At 37.8% G+C, this 23,950-nt stretch overlaps 1 protein-coding gene across 3 annotated transcripts in view; it reads right to left on the reverse strand.

Annotated features, from left to right (window-relative positions):
- Positions 1 to 22,959, reverse strand: part of LOC149176860 (uncharacterized) — a 42,746-nt gene extending 19,787 nt beyond the window's left edge. For 2 of the 3 annotated variants that reach the window (XM_089419986.1, XM_089419987.1), the window contains exon 1: positions 20,344 to 22,959. In XM_089419986.1, the coding sequence (XP_089276112.1) occupies positions 20,352 to 22,823 (2,472 nt within the window). In that variant the 5' untranslated portion in view covers positions 22,824 to 22,959 and the 3' untranslated portion in view covers positions 20,344 to 20,351. Of the gene's footprint in view, positions 1 to 12,726; positions 12,905 to 20,343 lie in introns of those variants that run through there. The other variant, XM_089419988.1, reaches the window with a different exon arrangement.
- Positions 22,960 to 23,950: the final 991 nt, after the last annotated feature.

Here is a 23,950-nt window from a genome sequence, read left to right on the forward strand (position 1 = left end):
GGTTGCTGCATTGCTTCCTCAAAGGAATATGGCTCTCTCACAACACATCCACTCATAAGATCCATGTATCCAATGTACATGTCATGTGACTACCTCTGTCTGTGCTATGATGTGGGTTCTCCCACATTCTCTCTAGCATCTGACAACAATCTATCTGCCTCTCTGTTGCGCTTTCTCCCATTTCTGGAAGACTCAGCCTGAGTGGATGTCTCCACTCTCGAATCCTCTACATGTAGTTGCTCCACATCAATTTGAGGCTCCTCAACCTTAGAATCTAAAAGCTCCTCATCGGCATGTAGCTCAAGCTCCCTCTCACGGGAAACTCACATGGCCTTCTCCTCATCGAATCTGACATCCCTGCAAACCACTATCATCCTGCTAGTCATCAAGTACACCCAATAGTTGTGAGGTGTATCAGTGTAACCCACAAATATTCCCAAATCTAATGTCCACTGAAGCTTCTTCGATGCATCTTTGGTCACAAGGAAATATACCGATGACCCAAAAATCCTAAAGTGACCAACATCTGGCCTCTTACAATAATAAACCTCCTCTGGTGTCTTCCTCTCAAGTATCCGATGTGGGCTACAGTTCTGAACATAAATCATTGTGTTGCATGCCTCATCCCACAAGTGTAGTGGTAGTCCCTGATCATGCAACATTTCCCTCGCTACCCCTACTATGCTTCTATTCTTCCTCTTGGCCACCCCATTCTACTGAGGGTTATGGAGCATTGTCAACTCTTGTTTAATCCCTTCTGCTGCACAGGAGTTCTTAAACTTGTTTGAGACATACTCACCATCGTTATCACTCAGTAGAGATTTAACCTTCTTGCCCAACTCTTTCTCCACCAATGCTTTAAACTCATAAAACTTTGTGAAAGTTTTATCCTTTTTCTGCATAAAAAATATCCAACATTTTCAAAAAAAGTCATCAACAAATATAACATAATAACTGTGTTTTGTCATGGATGCTATCAAGAATAGTCTGCACACATTTGAATGGACTCGCTCTAGAATAGCCTCTACTCGAATGTATTCGTCGTGACAGGAAGACTTGGCGTATTTTCCCAAAGTACACCCATTGCATGTATCAACTTGCTCAAGCGTACCTTTGGGAAGAGCAGTAGAGATCTGCTACAATATCTTCAAAGCCCCATGATGCAAGTGGCCCAATCACCTGTGCCACAAATTGACAATGTCTCAGCTCTGCAACTTTTTTTCTTTTGTGCTCAAAGCAACACACTCTTCTACCTTGAGATTATAGAGATTCTTCACCCGAATCCCTATCTTCTTTACTTGACATGTGGCTATGTGTTGAAGGAACACCTTTCCTTTCAAGAAGATCACATCATAACCCTATCCTCAAGCATGGCAATGGATACCAAGTCCTTCTTCAACCCGAGCACATACATAACATTCTTTAAGGTGATTGGAGCCCCATGCTCCCTCTGAAAAGTAATTGTGCCTAATCTAGTAACACTATACTTCCCGTCGTCACCCATATCGATATGCATCTAGAGATATTTCACCTCCAGGTCACTGAATAACTCTTTGTCGCCAATCATGTGAAATGAAGCTCCACTGCCTAAGTACCATACACTTCCCATCATTGATGACACCATGCATGCAATGAGGGAAAATTCCAATTCGAATTGAGAGGCCAAAGCCTCACTCGCCACTCCTCCTCAGGACTTCTTCTTGGACTTCTTGAGTGGACGATTTGGATTGGGAATCTTTCCCTTTCCCCTTCTTCACCTTAATCTCTAAGGCACAACTCTCTTCATCATCATTCTTTGATGAAGAGGCATCCCCGGTGTTCCTCCTGATCTCCTCCTGCATCAAATCTGACCATTGTTGTTCCCAATCTGGCAGCTTCTCTCGACCATTGACAGAGTCTTGATAACTGTGCCAACTCTTTAGGAGTCCTAGAAGAGCAAGACTCGCCATATCATCCTCGGCAACTGTGATTCCAACACTTCCAAGTTCATCACGACACTGAGTGAACTTGGTCAAGTATTTTGGAATCGTCTCGCCTTTCTCCATTTTGATTTTTCGAAGTTTGTTCTTCAGTGCCAATTTCGTTTGGTCACTGTTTTTCTGATACAAGTCCATCAATGTTTTCCACATATCATACAGAGTTTCCTTTCCATGGAGACTCGAGACAATGTGGTCTCGAACTCCCTCAAGGATTATCCGCCTCGCCTTCGCCACATACTTCTTTCATTCGACCAAATTCTGTGCATCTGATGTTGTTGGCTTAGGAATTTCTTGATCAACGAATTCCTTCAAGCCATTATCTTCTAATATAGCCTCCATTATGTGGCTACAAGCTATAAAATTCAAGTTTCCTTCCAAGGCATACTCGAGCTACAAATCGTAGAACATCATCTACCGATCTCGAAGTATGTATTGCAAATTTGAATTCACCTGTAACCCAAAACTCGAAACTTCGAAATCTCCTCTAGTATATTGAATTTAGCTCTGATACCATGTAGAAAATCATGTATATTCACAATTTCATGCAATGTACTAAAGCATAGGACAATAATCTACTTCTACTTTCAACCAACGGAATCCAATAGATCAATGAAAACAATATGAACACGAAGAAGATAAATCAATGGCACATAACACAAGATGTATATGGGGAAAGCCACTGCTAAAAACCCCGCATTTTGTATTGAATATATCATAAATATGAGTGAAGATACAAATCCTTTTATCACTAAAACAATTCCGCACAAGTATGCTCAACTCTCTCAACTCACAAGCTAGCTCAAGCTACATCCTTAACCTATTCAACAACTCTCCAAGCCGCTAATCTCTTACGTAATTCCTAGGATGAATAGCCACTATTTAAAGGGTATTCATGCTTCCAAAACTGTGCAATGAAAACACAGGTCCTAATTGCATGCATGATATTTACAACTTAGTAAATCATACAACTAATAGTACATTGTCCCTGCACTCTAGTCTCAACTGGGTCTTTCTTAGAAATGACATGCATGATGTTATGCTCTTAACCTGCAAAATGATACCCAAATACAGAATATGCGAAGAAAAGATACCCAGAACACAGAATAGCAATGATTTTATTATTCAGAGAGTAATGTTCACTTGCCTCTTCGAGGGGGCAACCTCCAATAGAGCAGAGCTCGATTACAAAATAACACACGATGCTCCTCGCAGGGAGTCTCTATCCTTTATATATGACTCATACATGCAATACCACGGGCCAATACCATGGGTTTTATTAATACCATCTATCTAATACTACGGCCCATTTGCAACTAACTGTGGTTCCGTCATTAATTGCGGATTAACCACTTACAATTATTAATATGGGCTTTATTGACTCTTGACTATGACATGATCCCATTACATAAATAAGGGGGTTAGGGTGGGACCCTAACATGCCCTCCCCCTTAAGACTAGCCTTGTCCTCAAAGCTGAAGCTATGGAAACTGCTGAAGAATAGTGGCTGGTTCCCAAGTTGCATCTTCCGGAGAGGTGTCTTTCCATTTGACGAGGACTTCCTTAATCATGCGGCCGCGCAGTTGCTTGTCTCGTGTGTCTAGGACCTGTTCGGGTTGAAGCCAGATGGACCCTTCTTCATCCAATTCAGGTAGATTGGTCTGAATTCTGCAATTGTTCCCAATCACTTTCTTGAGGCATGAGACATGGAAAACTGGATGGATTTTTGCAGTAGGTGGCAAGGCCAACTTGTAAGCCACTTCTCCAATGCGCTGAAGTACTTGATATGGTCCGTAGAATTTGGGAGATAGTTTCTGACACCCCTTGTCTTCGAGTGATGTTTGCTTATATGGTTGTGGCCGTAAAAAGACCTGATCCCCTTCTTGAAATTGGCGCTCTGAGCGATGCTGGTCTACCTGTTGCTTCATGCGGTTCTAAGCTTGATGAAGATTCTCTCGAAGATGGGCGAGCATGGTTGCGCGGTGTTGTAGGAGTTGATCCACTGCTTGTACTTTTGAGCACCCCTTGAGATACGAAGTAGGTGAAGGCAGGAGTTGACCATATACTGCTTCATAGGGAGTCATTTTGGTGGTGGCATGATAGTTGGTGTTATACCACCATTCAGCCAGAGGTAACCACTGTACCCAAAGGTGTTGCTTTTCTGAAGTGAAACACCTAAGGTAGGTTTCTAGACATTTGTTGACAGCTTCGGTTTGACCATCTGTTTGTGGATGATAGGAAGTACTGAGTTTTAGTTGAGTGCCTTGTATCCTGAAGAGTTCCTGCCAAAAATTACTGGTGAAGATCGGGTCGCGGTCGGACACAATAGAAGTGGGCATGCCATGCAATTTGAAGATCTGATCCATGAAAGATTGAGCGACCAAAGTTGGTGTAAATGGGTGGGGTAGGGCGCAGAAATGAGCATACTTCGACAGTCGGTCCACAACCACCATGATGACTGACTTGTTCCCTGACTTTGGAAGACCTGTAATGAAATCCATAGAAACCTCCATCCAAATTGATGCTGGAATGGGCAATGGTTGTAATGTGCCTGGTGTGTTGACGGTTTCCCCTTTGTGGCGTTGACAGACATCGCATTCTGCTATGAAAGTAAGGATGTCCTATTTCATGCCTGCCCAAAAAAATGATCTTCTAGTGCGAGCATACATCTTCTGAAAGCCCGAATGTCCTGCAATGGGAGATGAGTGCAATTCTGCCAAAATGCAACTTTTGAGGGTGGATGTTGGTGATATTACGACTCTGTCCTTGTAGCGAAGAATATCATCCTGCCACGAGTAGCCCTTGGTGGAATTTGGATCAACCTGCAATTGAGAAATGAGTTGGGAGAGCCCGGGGTGTGAAAACCATTCCCTGCGAGCCTCTTCAATCCATTCTAGAATGGGGAGGGAAATTGCTAGCAGAGTGCTTTCCTCCTCAAATTGGCGAGATAATGCATCTGCTACACTATTGTCTTTCCCTTTCTTGTAAATGATCTCATAATCATATCCCAGCATTTTGGCGAGCCATTTATTTTGTTGTGGGGAGGATAGGCGTTGCTCCAAAAAATATTTAAGACTGTGATGATTTGTGCGAATTTGGAAACGTCGCCCCAATAAGTAAGGTTGCCAGGTCTCGACTGCATGTAAGATGGCCATCATTTCCTTCTCGTAGGTAGATTGGCCCAGATTCCTCCCACTTAGTTGTTGGCTTGTGAAGGCCAACGGTCGCCCTTCCTGCATTAAGACCGCCCCAATACCTGTACCCGAAGCATCACATTCAATGACAAAAGATTTGGTGAAGTCAGGTAGTGCTAAGACTGGAGTGGAACACATGGCATTTTTTAGAGCTATAAAGGCCTGTTGTGCTTCCTCATTCCATAAGAATGAATTTTTTCTTTAGGAGTTGGGTGAGGGGCTTTGCTATGCGACCATAGTTGCAGGAAAATTTACGATAATAGCCTGTGAGACCCAAAAATCCTCTCAAGCTCTTCAAGGTCTTAGGTTGAGGCCATTCCTGCATTGCCTGGATCTTTTTGGGGTCCACCTTGACACCTTCACGCCCCACAATGTGGCCCAAATACTCTACTTCTGCCATGCCAAACGAACACTTGGACATCTTGACAAATAATTTATGCTTGCAAAGCAGTTGCAAGAGTAGATCTACATGCTGAAGATGTGCGGCCCAAGTGCAACTATAGATGAGGATGTCATTGAAGAAGACAAGGAGAAATTTCTTGAGATATGGTTTGAGAATGTGGTTCATAAGGCTCTGAAAAGTAGAGGGGGCATTACAAAGACCAAATGGCATGACCAGGAATTCATAATGGCCTTCATGAGTTCTGAAAGCAGTCTTGGGAATGTCGACTTCCTTCATGCGAATTTGGTGGTAGCCTGAGCGAAGATCCAGCTTAGTGAAGAATTGAGCCCCATTGAGTTCATCCAGCAAATCATCAACCACCGGGATGGGAAATTTATCTTTGATTGTCAACTTATTAAGGGCCCTGAAGTCAGGACACATCCGCCACTCCCCATCTTTCTTGAGCACCATGACCACTGGGGATGAATAAGGACTAATGTTGGGACGAATGACACCTGCTTCCAAAAGTTCCTTGATGATTTTTTCTATTTCATTCTTTTGGGTGAACGGATATCTGTATGGGTGCACATTTGGGGGTTGGGCCCCTAGAACCAAGGTGATGCTATGATCATGTTCCCCTCGCGAGGGTGGAAGCTCATGAGGCTTGTCAAAGACCGGCAGATGGTTATTTAAAATCTGTTGCATCTCAAGATGAATTGGCAGAGGCTTGGTTTCGACTGCCTGGATGGCATTAAATTGAGCTACAACTCCATGATTGCCCTTTTTTAACAATTTTTCCATCCTATGCGAGCTGATGATAGAGGGGGCTCCCGCCTAGAGTCCACGGAGGGTATGTGTGTAGTTGTTCTGCTTAAAACTCATATATAACTCCTGGAAATCCATTGTGATTGGCCCAAGAGTGCGGAACCATTCAGCGCTGAGGACAATGTCGCAACCCCCCATGTGTATGGCAAACATGTGGGTTTTCAGCTGGTAATCCCCCATTTGAAGTTTGACATTTTCACAGCGGCCTTCACATTTCATTGTGCCTTCATCTGCAATTTGAACTTGGAAGTTAGAAACGGCTCATACAAAACAATGCACTGCTTCTGCGACTTTTTGATGGATGAAATTATGTGTACTTCCACTATCAAACAAGACTACTATTGGGCGATGTTTAATAAAACCCCTGATTTAGAGAGTTTGAGGGGAAGAAATTCCTGCCAAAGCATGCAACGAAATAACTGGTTTGTCAGAGACATTGTCCTTTTGGTTGTCTTCTTCTAGCGGCTCATGTTCCTCCAGTGGTGGATCTTCCTCTGTTGAGCTGTAGTCAGTGGCATCAATTTGAAAAAATTTGGGCTCCTTGCATTTATGACCTGGGGAGTATTTTTCATCACAGTAGTAACATAGGCCTTGCTTTCTTCTTTCGGCCATTTCCGCAGGTGACACCTTTTGGACCTTAAGTGTTTGAGTCATGTTGTGAGCCTGTGGGGGGCGACCTTTAGCGGAGAAATTTGGGCGACTGTATTGGGCTACTAATGCACGTTCCACGTTACGAGCTACCTTGCAAGCCTCCGTCCATGTGGGAGGGTGGTGCAGTAGGACTTGGGCTTTGATAGCTTCTTTAAGATCGCTGATAAAACATTCTGTGTAGAACACATCTGAGAGACCCCAAGTGCGGAAGGCTAAGGCTTCAAAAGCTGTAATATATTCATCCACTGTACGAGTCTGTCGAAGCTTAGTAAGACGACCCAAAAAAGATGATTCCTGGTCAAAGCGGTCTTGAAGAGCTTTGGTGAATTTGGTCCAAGTCCTAAAAGGTCCAGTGCAACGTTGATGCCATTCCCACCATTGCCACCTTTCATTGTCCAAGTACATGCTCCCCAACATAAGCTGAGTCTCATCATCGAAGATGTGATTCAGTTTGAAATACTGCTCCATTTGTGCTATCCATGCCGACGAGTGAGAACCGTCAAATGTATGCATATCCAACTTGGGAGGTCACTGACTGGGTTGTTGGTGGGTGTGCCAGACGTGAGGAGAGTGGCTAGACTCACCCTCATTGGGTCCATTGCCATTATACGCCTCCTCGTGGGCTTGCTCCTTGCCCTTCGGGATTATTTTCTCGACCATGCTACATAGTCCGCTAAGCTGAATGTGGAGGGATTGCACTGATTCTTCAAGTTTGTCCATCCTTTCATTGGCCATCGCTTGAGCTCTAGTTTCTACCATACACCAACCTGATTTTTTTGAAAATTGGGATTGCCTAAAAAATTTTCACTAAGAAGTGAATGGTACCACCGTGCTCAGCTCGTCGTCCTGATTCTGATGGGCTAGATCACCAATAAGCGCCCCGAAAGATCTCTTTTTTTTTTTTCTAGAAAACTCCTAACGGAGTTTTACTCCTTCCTTATCAATACTGCAGTGGCCAAATCCTCAAAATGTCAATGCGGTCAAAAGTCCTGCGAAAATTATACCCCGGTATAGGAACACTTCACAACGAACTCGAGACTTCGAGACTGATGTCTACTGCTGCTGCACCCCTTTGCACAAGCGGATCTGGAAGAGATGATGTGTGATCCCCCGATAGAAAAGGGAACTATGGTCTTGAGGAGTGTCAGGTGCTACAGATCGCAATATACATAAGGGTCTGGCAGTAGTACTCGGCCCAATGTTTCAGGGCTCTAACTAAGGAGGATCGACCGTACCCTTAGCCATACAACCCGACTACCCTATCGTACGGGCGAGTAATCTCTCTGAGTGTTGTTCTCGGTGTACTGTAGCCGCAAGACGGCTGACGGTTTATCTATGGCGAGGTTTCAAGGGAGCCTAGGGGGCTTCCGATATACCCAGAGGGTACGTGGAAGACAGTCCGTGCGCGGTTCTGTCTAATGCGCTACTACTCGAAGGGGTACCCACAGGGGTTACAAGGGAGTCCAACAGACGTGACCACCTCTTGTATTTCCTGTGTGCATGCCTCCCCAAATCCGCAGGTTTATGTGGTCAACGACAGATCCCGTGGTTTAAGGACGCCGGAACACGTCTCTAGCCAAAAAAAAAATTTGCTAAGAAATGGAGATCCCACCGGCCCTGGAAAGTGCTCTGATACCACTTGTTATGCTTTTAACCTGCAAAATGATACCCAAATACAGAATATGCGAAGAAAAGATACCCAGAACACAGAATAGCAATGATTTTATTATTCAGAGAGTAATGTTCACTTGCCTCTTTGAGGTGCCACCTCCAATAGAGCAGAGCTCGATTACAAAATAACACACGATGCTCCTCGCGGAGAGTCTCTATCCTTTATATATGACTCATACATGCAATACCACAGGCCAATACCGTGGGTTTTATTAATACCATCTATCTAATACTACGACCCATTTGCAACTAATTGTGGTTCCATCATTAATTGCGGATTAACCACTTACAGTTATTAATATGGGCTTTATTGACTCTTGACTATGACGTGACCCCATTACATAAATAAGGGGGTTAGGGTGGGACCCTAACACATGAGTGTCCGATGAGGGAATCTTCAGTTAACTAGAGTGACACTTATGGATGCACTAGTGCACCAACTAACTATTAAACTCTCTATTAGTTCCACAAACAGTTTGGAACTCATTTAACTGAACATAACTCAGTAAACTGAGTTTTCTAATTAACAAATCAATTTAAACTCATATTGGACCCCTAAAACTTGGGGAGAACATCTACATGACTTCAAAAAGAATTCAAACTTGAAATTCCTAAGATAATTAGGTTAATTAAACTTAATTAACTATTTACAAGTTGTTATGAGAATAGAATTTGATTTTAAGTCACAGTTTAAATTCAAGGACAAACCTAAATTGGAATTTCTTGTTGCCATTTCTCAACATTAATTTCCTAAAGACATGGTTCATCTAGATCCACCTCCTCAATGCCTAATGGTTCCTCATTAGATTTAATGTCTTACATGGGCTCTCCTTTGGCAACTTCTTGCAGTTTGATATTTTTAATGCTAGCCTCTTTCTTGTGAGTGATCGAGGTCTCCTAAACTGTGATTTTTCTAGGGTGGAGATGAGAAGGATTCTTTGAGACAATTTTCTATTCTTGAGCTAGGGCATTAAAGTTGTTGCTTATCCTTGGAATAGTTCTTATATTTGGAAATGGAGTATTGTGGGTATATAATCTATGATATCCAACTTAGTTGAACCATTCATATCTCTTTTTTTTGTTGCAAAGGAAAACTATCCTTGGGGTAAGGGGGCAATCCCTAAAGAAGTGCCCATATTCATGACAAGGGGACAATTGAGAATAAAAAAAAGGGTGCAAAGAGGAAGAAAGGGAGAAAGGATGGAAACCAAAGATAGAGCTAGTTATGAAAAATCCAAGGAAGAGGACGCAAACTTGCGAGAAAAAATCGTCTACTACTGAGAAGCATAACAATATTTGATACAAAGATAACAAAGGGCATGAAAGGGAAGAAGAGGAGAGAAGAGATAAACTAGAAACAAACCCTATAGTGAAAAAACCAAGGAGAAGATTGTAAACTTGTGAACACATCTTTATTCCCATTAGGAAGCACATGCATAGACAACGAGAAGAAATAACAAGAATGGATGGTTTGCACTAGGGTGATTTCCTTTGAAACCCAACTGTCAACCATGACAATGGGATTGCATGTCGCTCTGCTCGAGGGGTCGAACACCATGATGACAACAAGGGCTATTACAACTATGAGAAATTTGGTTCATGCATAGATTATCAACAACATATGGTCCATCCCTTTAGCATTGAAACCACTTGACGCTATAAATTCCCATGCGGCTTGAAGAGATCACACTTCAATAAATGGTGCGGGAGAGTGGCACGCCAGCCTCTCCGTGTAGGGGAGGTGGTTGCTTGCACACCCTTCCCACCATTGAACAAATCCATCGACATACAACATAAGGAGACATATATCAATGTTAATTAGTATATGCTTTCTTTAATTTTGTTTTAAATAAAAATATTGATTAATTTTGATTAAAAGAATTAATACTTACAAATAAAAAAAAATCATTCACAAAACACTAAATTCTCGTATTCCTTTTTTTTTACATCTCAATCTTTTTGAATTGAATTTTAAAATTATAATATATAATCTTAAGAATAGATTTACTATTTTTACCACTATTAACTTTATTTTTATTTTAATCTATCTATTTCAAAAAACATGACATACCATCATTTAAGTTATATCTTAAATGAAAAGCATCTTTTCGCTTTGTATTGATATTATTCTTTTCATAATATATTTTGTAAGTATTTTTTAAGTATATTATATGAATATTTGATATTTTCCTTTTCTTAATTTATTCTATACACTTTTTCCTTTTACTTTATTTCTATTAGCTTTATCTTTATTTTAAAGTAAGTTGAAATTTCATAATACTTTTATTTTTTTTAAATAAATTTATCTTGAAATGACAACTTATAAATTATTCATATTTTTCTTTTCTTAATTTATTCTACTCATTCTTTCTTTTCATTTCAGATTATTTTTATTTTTATTTTATTTTTTAATTAACTTTACCTTTCTCTGATTAAAATAAAATTTCAATATACCTTTATCTTTATTCCGTACATTATTATCATTCTTCTCTAATAAATTAAAATTACAATCTAACTTTATCTTTATTCTTTAAATTACTACCATGTCTCTATCAATCCTTTTATTCTATCACCTTTGGTTCGTAAAATCTGATTTCCCTTTTGCTTTTGTACTCATGTCTCTCTCTTCCTCAAGATTTCTGGCAAAGCAGGGATGGAATTTCATAGGGTGATTTGATTGTCAGATAAATTTGTAAAATTGTCAATTTTTTTTTTTTGAAATTTTTAAAATAAGCGGGAGATTAAAAACTATCGAATTTGACAAGTGAATCTGTTTTGAAATTTTAATTATTATAAGATTTGAATTTCTGATCGGAGAACCCACAGTAATGGAGTTTTTACACCAACGTTTCGAATTACTGTGGGTTCTCCGATCAGAAATTCAAATAACACAAACCACAGATCTCTGAAATCTATTATAAAATTGCTAACAAAACCTATGGACTAAGTAAAAATCATATGTCACACTAATAAAAATCAATAAAATAGTCTAAATCGACAACCAATATATACAATGCTATAAAATCATTAATGAAAAAACAATATATACTACCTTTCAAATAATATATTTTCTTAAATCTAACATATAACATATACTACCAACCATTAATAACCTATATATTGGTTGCAATCTAAACAATATAAAAATTGGAGGCTAATGTCACACGTCGAAATATCGAAAAACGTTGATCATGAATCTTAATTTCATAATAAGGACTAAACATGCATTCGAAAACTTCATTATAGTATCTCCAAAGCGGGTCACCTCATCACATATATTTGACTGCACAACTATTAAAAGTAATAACATGGAGGGATCGCGTAGAGGATTGCTATTTATTATGTCAAATTTTAATGAAATTTAAGCGGTGAATATTATAAAATCGAAATTTTAATTTTTAAGTTATTTTAGATTATGGTGGGAAGAATTTTAGTTTAACTATTAATAATAGTGTAATTTAATTTATAAATTAAATATATATTTTTTTATAATATTTTTTCAAGTTATTTTTAGTAAAAAATTTCATAAATTTTTAAAAATTTGAGTTTAATATGTTTAATGTGTAAAAATTCTAATACCATAGGTGATTTTCAAGTATTTATCTATTCAAAAATATATTTTAAAAAACAAATATCATTCATTTTAATAATGTATTTTTTTTTCCCTGAGAAACATAGTAACTTTTATTAAGTGTGAAAATTACATTTTGAATGTCTCTCGATATCCAAGAAAATGTCGTAACTTTCATTAAGTGTGAAAATTACATTATGAATGTCCCTAGATAACCCTCTTAAAAAGACCAGCCACATATGGCTACACAAAAAACACATGTATGTGTTTGGACCACGGACCTCGTATATACATCCACAAAATGACATCCAAGATAAATACATAGTGAAAAAAGGACTAGTGTCCTCATATATATATCCACAAAATGACATCCAAGATAAATATATAGTGAAAAATATAATAACAATCCTTACATAAAACAATATGAGTTGTTGAGCATTTAGCATATATAGCCTACGAAAGTTTAACAAAAATATAAATAAACTCTATCCATTGCTCTGCAAGAGAGCCCTCTATGAAGGGCCAATGATAGAACCCATGCCCCTAATCATTGATGCACTCCTTTATGAGCCATGTGCCCATACCCTACAAATCACCCTCCTTAGACAAAGCATCGACAACCCCATTTATTTCCCTGTAAATGTGGTAGACAAAGATTTCATCAATTGATTGTTTTAATAGATAGATCTCCTCTAGAATGGGACTAAGTGTGTGCATGTGACATCTAGTTGTGTTGTTGAACCAATTAATAACTATATTTGAGTCCCCAAAGATCTGAATGCATCAAATTCCTTTTTCAATGGCAAACAACATAAACAACTTCAAACTCATAAACTCAACAAAGTTACCGCTTTCATCATGAGAGAAAGGTTGTGTGATATATGAAGAACAACCCTACCCCCGCAATCTCCTTCAAAAAGAGAGGCACCATCAAAATATGCCCAAGGATAGGTAAAGTCAATAATTTCTTTTGTTACGATATAGGAGCGAGGTAGAGAGTCGGAATCTAAGATCACGAAGTAGATAGCTAAAGTCTGAGCAACCACTTCATCTGATATGGAAGTCTTGTCCTGAAAGACCTCAACATTCCAAGCTAGCTAGATTCCCCATGTGATGATAAGTAATGGTAGACTTCTAAGTTTTTTCGAATTAACATTGTTCCACCAAGATTCCCACGCTCACATATATGGCTCACCTTGTCATTGAAATGTGAAACCCAAAGAAATGCATACATAGGACTAGACATCTAGAGAAAACAAGCATAGGAAGAAAAGATTATTTACGAACTCCACATTGTTGTTGCATAATGGACACTAGGTTAGCCCTATGATGCCATGCTTGATAAGATTGTCTCCCGTAGGGATTTGATTCTCCAAAATACACCATTGGAAAAGGAAAACTTTTGTAGTACATTCCACTTTCCATAACTTCTTCCACCTTCATGAGAGATTTGCACAGTCCCTGTTTTCAATGAGGAATACATATCCCAATTTTGGAGTGTAATCACGAGATGAAGCATGCACCTAGACCAAAGAATCCTCTTTGTCTCTTATGCAAACATGGGTTTCATTTAAAATAGTAGTGAATCAATGCCATTGATATGCCCATTCCCTGGGGAGATCAAGATGTTGTGCAAAGAGCCATCCATGTCCCCAAATAGATGTATTGTCCTCATCCGTGACCTGAAAAAAGGTGTGTCAACCGTGTGCCTGAAGGAATTCAATAAGCTCAGGCAGGAGATGATAATTTGTGCCACTCCCTACCCATGGGTCCGTGCCAATTTGGACCTATTCACCATTGCTCACTTTCCATACAAGACCCTTTTTTATCACCTGGAATGATTGGACTACCACCTTCCATATGATTGAACATTTGATATGCTATGATCAAGGGCACGAACCCATTCCACAGTGGACCAAGGCTGAATGTACTTTTGATACACTACCTCTGTCCATAAAGTGCTAGTTGATATCAGACGCCATTCCACTTTGGCTATTAGGACCTTCACAAATAAATGAATGTTTCTTAAGCCCCAACATACCCATTTTTTTCGTAGAGATATTCTATCCCATTTTACTCAAGCAAATAATTTTACCTCCTTCTGTCCAACCCACAAATAACAACAACATATTTTGTGAAGTGAATAAAGGGTACCTTTGGGGATACATGAGAGGGAAAACTAGAAAACTCGGATCCTTCAAGAACTGATTTAGTGAGAATTAATCTACCAACACATGATATCCATAAAAACTATAGGACTTTAGCCTCTTTTTTATTTTTGCAAGAAGCCATTACCAATCAACCTTTCAGTAATCATTTGGTTTAAGATAGATGCCCAAATATTTTAGGCCATCGCCAAGGGATTTGAATTGATAAGGAAGGACATGTTGACCATACCTTGAGTCCTCCTTGGATAGACCATTAAAGGATATAGAAGACTTCAGATGATTTACATGCATGCCTATTTTTTTTTTCAAATAAAAAGAATACCTCCCTTGTGGATGCAACATTTTGTCAAGACCAACCAGAAAACAATGGGCCATCATCCACAAATAACAAGTGCGTGATGAAACAAACCTCAATGACTGCAATGTAACCTCTTAAAACTCCCCTTCTTCTAACATTTGATAATAATCTACTAAACCCCTCAGCCAAAAGCAAGAAAAGTAATGGGGATCAAAAGGTATCCTTGACACAATCCCCTGTGAGCATGGAAAAAAGAGGTAGTTGTTCCATTGATGAGAACCACAAACAAGATAGAAGAGATGCAACTCATAACCCAACTAATAAAAGGAACTTCGAAGCCAAGGTGGGTCATCAATGTACGGAAATAAATCCAACTTACTGTGTCGTAAGCTTTTGAGAGATCAAGTGTTATAACTAGCTCTTTTAGCTTCCAAGTTTTAAGGATATGAAGTCCTTCCCCAATAGCATCTTAATAATGTATTAATAGTAATGTTGTTAATTTTCATAATGCATTGATAATTACACTTCATTAGACTGTTAACATGCTCTGCTAGAAATGTCACTAGTTTAAACTCTGGGAAATGCACTAGACTCCTTACCTCATTTAATCCTCAATTAATTTAGTAATTTATGTTTTTTTTCTCCTTTAAACAATAATAACAAATATTGTAGAGTTGAGGCTTCTGTGATCCATGATAAGTTTATGATAGATTCTTTGGCGAAAATCACATGAGAAACCATTTGTCATGGTTTCTCATGTGATTTTCGCGAAGAATCTATCATAAATAACAAATATTATATCAACAAATCATGCAGAAATACATAGAAAAACATATTCATAATTTCCAGTAACCTAATATAACAAAATTTCCAACCCATCTTAGAAAAAAAATTTATAATTTCCAACAACCTAATGTAACAAAATTTCCAATGCATCCCACAAAAAAAGGAAAACTCGAAACCAAAAAAAGGAAACTGGAAGCAGTATGACGGTTTCATTATATTTCGCTAATACTCTTTAAAAAAAAATTACAATAAATCTATTCAATCATACATAAAATATAGGCACTTCCTAAACTTGTTTTTGTTTGGCTATTTTTTGGAAGTAAAGAAACAGATAAACGGCCATGACGCAGAGTATTTGACAAAAGTGAAAGCCTATTTTCTTAGAGACCACCAGCAAGTAATTACAGGGGGTGTAGTTTTCTTTGAATAACAGTGATGAGTCAGCCTACATTAGCCAATAACAACCAATAATAACTATCACACTGCTAATTTAACAAAAACAAATCCCCATTAAAAAGATATATATATATAAATTTAATCTATCCCCAAGCCAGATGACCAACTACTCATAATTACAGATACCAAACCAACTACTCATAATTACAGATACCAAATACATTTACCAGTAACAATCTAAAAATGAGAAGATCCCATTTTAGGAACCAGAAATCGAGCTAGACACACACAGTGGGTGCATACATGGCCTTGCCGAGTTTACAAAATGTACATTATTGCTATGGTTATACTGTTTTTTATTTTAATGCCGTAATTTACTTTTGGGGGGATTTTTATTTCAATGTTGTAAAACATTCTTTAATACAATACAAGTGTCCAGTGAAAATATTAGAATGCTCAGTGTATGAGTCAGAACACGTAAGAAAGAATAAACCTGGAGAAACTGAAAAATTGCCTCGAAAAATTAATGCCCTTTAAAAGAATACAGCCAGCCCAAAAATAAAGAAAAATTAAAACTGAATGAAATGAAAATTAAGGTCCAGAAGTGTTTGGGCAACACATTTATCTCAGGGTATGACATTAAATTTATAGAATGAGGGGTTCATCTTGTTATTTATTTTATTACTATTTTTTTTTTAATGTATTCTTCTCTCTCAAATTAGGGAAAAACTGGAAACCCGAAATTTTTTTGATTTTGATCTAACAATTTTTTCCTCAAATCTCTACTGCCATTCCCTGACATATCTCGCAGATCTACAAATCGATTAGCCAATGAAAGCTGTGTTTTACTCTTTATGTTCAACTATTTTTCTTTGGTCTTCCTTTCCCCTTCCAAACCATAACAAGAATGCAAGAAAATAGCAGTTAAAAATTAGTTCGTTTTCTTTTACTTTCATGCTCAGTTTAATTTTTTCTAGTCTTTTACTACTATATTCAGTTCAATTTTTTGTAGCACAGACCTTGCTGTTCAACAAAGCTGTTATTTTTTTTCCATATGGTTAATCTTCCATTGAGTAAGGCAACAAATAGTTTTGGTCTCTGTTTTTCATAAATTCTCATTTCATTTTGCAAGTTATTGATTCTCTACCTTACTACCTCTGATATGGTTCCTAAAGTGATAACTCAAAAACAATAATTTTCCTAAACTGATGTAAATTTTCTCTTTTATAATGCAAAGACAACTTACCAAAAACCAAAAAACTATCTCTCTTAATTTCTCTCATCTAACTAGTGATTTAATCCTGCTGAAATTTATTATAAATCTGTTCAAATCGGTTGAAATTGCTGATTTTTCTTAATTTCTCTCATCTAATCAGAGATTTAATCCAGCTGAAATTTATCATAGATCTGTTCAAATGGGTTGAAATTGCTGAATTTGATTGCATAAATAAATTGAACAAGGTAACAATCTTCATTAAACCAAATTGCTGAATTTGATTGCATAAATGGATTGAACATGTTAAACTTCAATAAAGAGTCTATAAATTTAATGTATATAATTTTTGAGTTTAATAAAAAAAATACTGGTTTAACATTTCATTTTTCCAAAATTATGGTAAAAGGTCATTGGTTTAAATTTCCAATAAAGAGTCTATAAATTTAATGTATATAATTTTTGAGTTTAATAAAAAAAATACTGGTTTAACCTTTCATTTTTCCAAAATTATGGTAAAAGGTCATTGGTTTAAATTTCCATTAATTAGACCAGGTATAGAAGCATAGAGTAAAGGTTGTCCCCAAAAGGCCAGTGATTTAAGCTTCCATTATTTTGACGAGATGAAAGGGATTTATGAGAGAGGCAGTCAAGATATGTGAAAGCAGGCAAGGAAACCCTATCCAGCGAAAAGAGCGAGGGACAGTGTGTTTGATGCAGAGCCAGCTACAGACTTGCATGGACAAACATTCAAACTCAAAACTCGCTAGTCCACGTCTTCTTGTAGAACCTTATTCTCCATGCGTTGTCATATATTATGTTACTTTATATTCAATGTTGACTCTACTTTTACACCAAATCACTAAGCCATTCCTATGACTTGATTTCATGCCACACCATTCCCATTATCTGCAACTATGTATAATACAAATTAAAAATCTAAAACACACCAGAGTTTACCTTTTTGCTCTGCTTTCAAGTCATTCTTACAGAAATGATCTTCTCTTGAATTCTATGTATCCTGCAATCTTTGCTAGAGCTAATGATATCCGCCGATGAAAGATCGGATTCCTTCATCACCTCTTCAACTGATTGATGAAAATGGGAAGCACTCCATCACTGACACTCGTAATGCTCTCTGCTCCACCAGTCCGCCCAGGTCGATGAAATCAGGATTAACAGAAATATAATGCGGTCTGGTCACAAGGGTGATGGTTCTGGTCCTTAAATCTAATGCGGTCTGGTCAAATGAGTGATGGTTTTGGTATTAAATTTCTCTGCCACGCCTTACTTCAAATGCTAATGCATCCGAGGAACCCAAAACTGAGCTGGATCGTAACTCTACACCACACTTGTCTCTGGTGCGAATAGATCAGAGAAGTCCAGAACAGAACTTCTATGCAAACCTCCGATCAAACCCCCATTTCAAACCTGACTCGGAACATAGACTAGTTCCTACGGTACCAAATCAGTCCATCCTCGATTTAGCAATGCGCTCAATCACATCTCAAGTTGGTCTCAGAATGGATTTCGTTTCCCAATGGAATCGAATACCTTTGCAACACCTTCGTATACTAATGCTCAGAATTTAATTTTGTATAAACTGACAAAACAAACAGCTTTTACGCAGGGTTTCCAGATCTCTGAGCGGATCTCTAATCAATAGAAGTTTTGGTTCATTTACACTCAGGTGGCGATTTCCATGAACTGGAAGTTAAAGATCCATCTTAAATAAGTCCAATTTAATATGAGCCAGAGATCTAATTTCTTCGATTGTAATTTTGTTGGGATGAAAAGACATTATTTAATGTTTGTATAATTATTTATTTTTTAATTTTTAATTTTGTTTATTTTATTAAAATATTATTTTAATTAACCTAAATAAAATTTCAACTTTCAATTCTAATGACGGAGAGACAAAATTAGACATCATACTCGACTTCTCTGAACTCACCAAACAGAAACTTTCCATGCCGCTTCCAATAACATTAACAATTTATTACTGACTCTGCATTTAACCCATGACACGTTACTCTGATACAACACAGAGCACTTGATTCATATCAATCACAACGATTTCTATGCCAGAAAGGTATTCAAACCCTTCTACAGGAACCTCGTAATTCCTGTGCCATTAACTACCGGAAGGAACCCATTCAGCGATCACAATTCATGCATTCAAACATTGCCATTTCGTATTACAGGGATTGCACACGAATTCCGAAGCAACATTTCATATATTCATTAATCATTCACAGACCATCACAGAAATCACACAGATTTCTGAGCAGACATTTACACACTTGTCCAATTGGTCATAGGGAGATCAAGTCACAGAAACACAGAACTATTACAGATTTAATACGCAGAATCTTTATCAACAATATTACTGTTACCTCAATGACCTGATCATATAAAGATGGGCGTGCTCTGCCTGGGCCTTCTCCTCTGTCTATCACTTTGTCCTAGGGCCTCTATCTGTCAGGCCTCCCCGGGCTAGCTTGTCTCAGCCACTTCTAACTAAAATATCAACCATTACAACAGACAAGATGGAGTCCGTTTCCAACAGTTCACTAATTTAACTACACTGGTCCTCAACTACATGACAATTTGTCCTTACAATTTGTGACATGGCTAATAGTATATTCCTTCTAGAACTAAGACACTGGAAATTCACTATTTCTAATTTTAAAGATATTTTATTTCGGTGAATCCATTCTCCTTTCGAAAATTCCATAACCCTTTTACGCTCAGGTTTCGAAAATTCCATGACCCTTTTAGGCTCAGGTTACCAGGTTAATTTTGGGGATATTGTGCTCTTGCATCAGTGTTTTGGCCGCAAATTAGAAAACCAGAAAACGAAATTTTTGAAGTTCTATTGCTGAGGCAGCCTGACGAAACCATCCTATGAAATTAAATTATAGAACTTGATTGATTAAGATTCATACTGAACTGAAATTTGAGATAAATCTACAAAAAGTCTGAAATACACGATGTCTGAAATACTAAAACAGTTTAAGGTTTGAACAGGGTAACTATTTACAAATCGATTTCAAATATCAAATTCTAAAGTCTTACCGATCGATTCCAAATATCAAAACTCTAAAGTCCGGAATTGATAAATTCTAAAGTCTTACCAATCGATTCCAAATATCAAAACTCTAAAGTCCGGAATTGATAATATCGATTTAGTAGAGGGGTTAAAGTTTTACCAGATTATTCAGCATGAACGATCTCGGAACGTCAATTCTGAAATGAACATCCTTATGGTGGTTGTGATCTCTTCCTTAAGCATGACGATGCTGCCGCGCTCTTTAAGCAGTTCGTAGGTTGTTTCTTCCAGCTCTTCATTCGCTCTCGAGACGGAAAGGAAGACTTTCCTTGGGGCTAACCCAGAGCTTTCTGCGAATGCCTGTCTCAGATCTCTAAGTTTCCGGGGACTGTACTCATCCCATACCTTAGATTTCCTCGGACCATGAAGTACGCAATCCACCTTGTTCATAATTAGCACAACATTTTCGGACATTCGCGATCGGGCGATCCTTGGAAACTCCGCCGCAGCTTGACAATTATCGCCAACAAAATTAAGCACCACTATGCACAAGTCTGCAACCTTGTCATAATTTTCCCAAACCTTTGACAGAGGAACTCTTTCTCCACCCGCTTCAGTGCCAGGGAAATCAATTATAGATATATCATCACTGAAATTGTGCATGGTAGCGGCCAGTGTATGTTTGGTGAATCCCTCTTCTTCAACAGTTCTGCCTAATGTTGAATTGATAAGAGTAGTCTTACCAGCGTTTTCAGGCCCTATAAATGCTGCCATACTCAAGCCTTCTAATAACTCACATGCAGATATTATTTGGTACATTTTCCAGGCTCGATTTTGTATGACTCTCAGAATGCCCTCAGGTAGCCATTGTGTACTCTTCACAGCCTGGCCTTCTCTGCGAACATGCTCGCAGATTTTCCTCTCATAATACCAGACATCCTCTGGCTCATTTTGTGATTCAGTGTCGCTCAGAAGGCAATAAATAGTTCTCACAATGGCCAGGTAATTCAGTGTTCCAAGTTTATTGTCAGAGATGCAGTAGAAGTATGACCTACTTTCATTAGAAGACCTCGAAATGCACGATTCACCAGGTATAACAGAACATAGATTTTCTGGACAAGAGCGGAATAAGGTAGAAAGTAATACATATGATTTCCCGCGTATCCCTTCCGCCGATTCTACAAAACCAAATGCATCCTTTAATTTTGCAAGCATACCATTTGGAATCGGCGTCTCCAGGTTCTCTGTTAGAAGGTCTCTCATACTGTCAAAATGTTTCCTCTTGGTTTCCACAGAAATACCGAATGACCGATGCTCAAAAGCATTGTCAAGAGCTTTATACGCGTCCTTGTACTCTTTACTTTCTGTTAAAACCTTTGATTGCTTCATTAACAACAGTCTTCCCATGGCCCTGTTTAAAGCATATGCAACATAACTATTCTTCCATGCATCTTCAACCTGCACATCGGACTCTATTGAGCCGAAGCAAGTCCTTATTTCCACAGAGATATGTATTTGGTCGGTATAGATTTCCCTTCTGTTTATGGAAGCTCTTAGAAGGATGTCATTGTCACGTGAATCTTCAACAAGCCATTTATCTCCTACCTCTGGCTTCACATGAAATTCTTTCAACTCTGACAAATCATCACCTCTTATGGCTATCAATCCTTCACAATTCCTTTGACCATGGTAAATATTGAGAGTGCAGGATTTTATAGAAGGTTTAGACCCTATCTCCATGATGTTACTATTTGGAAATCTTCCCCTGCTGGTATGAGAACTGAACTCTTTCACATAGTTTTCAACTTGGTGACATTGCCAGGCGTTTACACTTGGTAATTTTACATATGGATTATTGACTGAGATCAAATCCTTTCCCTCATAATACAGTCCAACATATCCATACTGAGGCTTTCGGGACTGATTTTGGCTCTGCATTTCCTTAAGCTCTACTCTTTCCAAGCAAGAAGGTAGATCCTCTGTATCTGGATTACAAGGTACAGTCATTCTTATACCTGTTAGCAGCCAGGGTACAGGATCAGCACCATTCACAAGTGTAAACATACGTCTACTGAGTCCCATGGCGTTTTCACAGAACCGCTTGGCATCGTTGTCACAGAAATAGGGCGAGCCAAAGGCAATAGATACATGCCCTTTTGTCTCTTCGCGGGTGATTAGCATGTAACATATCAAGAACAAATGAGCCAGTGCCCCACCCAAGCCATGCCCTGAAAATATTATCTTGTCTGCCTTATAATTTTGGAAAAAGCGCATACTAGGAAGATTGCAGGTTATTTTCTGAAAAATCTCATTATGAAACAAACCTTTCAAATCTTTGGCCACTGCACCGTAACTCTTACAAAATTCATCTTTGCCTGCAACTTCGAGAGCAAACATATCTCGAATAGAAAACCCCCACCTGAACGCAACAAACAAAGTATTAGTGCCTCCCTGCTTACACTCGCCCACTATAAAATCCGGTGCCATTAGTATGTTTTCCAAGCCAAAACCATAGCCTGGAACTGCAACAGCTTGCTTTCTTTCTTGATTATCCAGGTTAGCCAACGATGATAATAAAACTGCCTTGCTAATTTCATCGGAATTGGGTTGAAAATCTGGTCGAGAAGGGTAAAGGCCCATTTTGATTCTACTGTTGATACTCAGCTATGTTATCATGCATTCAGCATAAGTTGTTGCGAAAGGGGTGGAACCAGATTCAATTATTTAACTCGGAGAGTCGGATGAAACAGGATGGTGATGAAAAGGTTTAAATAGCACGTTTTGCTCAGTGGAATCCGAAAACAAGAACTAATAACATTATTTTCTCATAAACCTTTTGTTGAGTTAACTCGTTATCAATTTAATAAAAAAAAATTAAATTATAAAAAACAAAAACTAACAATTCCATAAACTATTTTTAATGTCGGCAACATTAAATTATAATATAAATGGTACCAATTGTAAATGCCGCAGAATCTGTTTTTTGACAGCTTCCGCGAATATAGATTTATTAGGATTATATGTCGGCAACATTAAATTATAATATAAATGGTACCAATTGTAAATGTTGCAGAATCTCTTTTTTGACAGCTCCCGCGAATATAGATTTATTAGGATCATTGTGAAAAGTTTGACATACACACCTTGTATATTTCAAATATTCGTAAAATTTTCACAGAATTCATACTTTCAATAATAAATTTTAAATAACAGAAAATACATGGTAACCAAAAATAGTTTCACCACTCATACTAAAAATTCCAAAATTTAACATAATTAAATAATAGCAAAATCATATTCTCATTGCATTAAATATTACCAAAATCATATTAAATATAATTAATAATGAATTAGATGTAGCTCAATCCAAATCCATATGTATATCTTCTGGCTCACCCAATCCAATATTTAAGCATTCAATGGGTGTCGTGTATATTACAATATATATTATAGTATCTATGTTGTAAAATTCAGTGTTTTGTGATAATATTTCGTGGGTAAATTGTCTCTTTTATTTATTAAAAAGAATTAATATTTTTATAGGGTTTTTAAAATGAATCTAATAACTATCCAAAACGTTAAACTCTTTAAATTATATTATACAAATTAATTTTAAAAAATATTACAAACAACGGTTATTTAAATTTATAAAAATAGAAAAAATATTTATAATTCGAATACAAATTATATATATAATTGTTTTTATTATATTTTAAAATAATAATTTGTCATTTTATTTTAACATAAAGTAAAAGTTGGGGCTAGAG

The sequence above is a fragment of the Pinus tabuliformis genome, chromosome 4_1 (genome assembly GCF_031772625.1).
Source record: "Pinus tabuliformis cultivar Carrire ecotype Pingquan chromosome 4_1, CPIR1, whole genome shotgun sequence".
NCBI classification, from domain to species: domain Eukaryota; kingdom Viridiplantae; phylum Streptophyta; class Pinopsida; order Pinales; family Pinaceae; genus Pinus; species Pinus tabuliformis.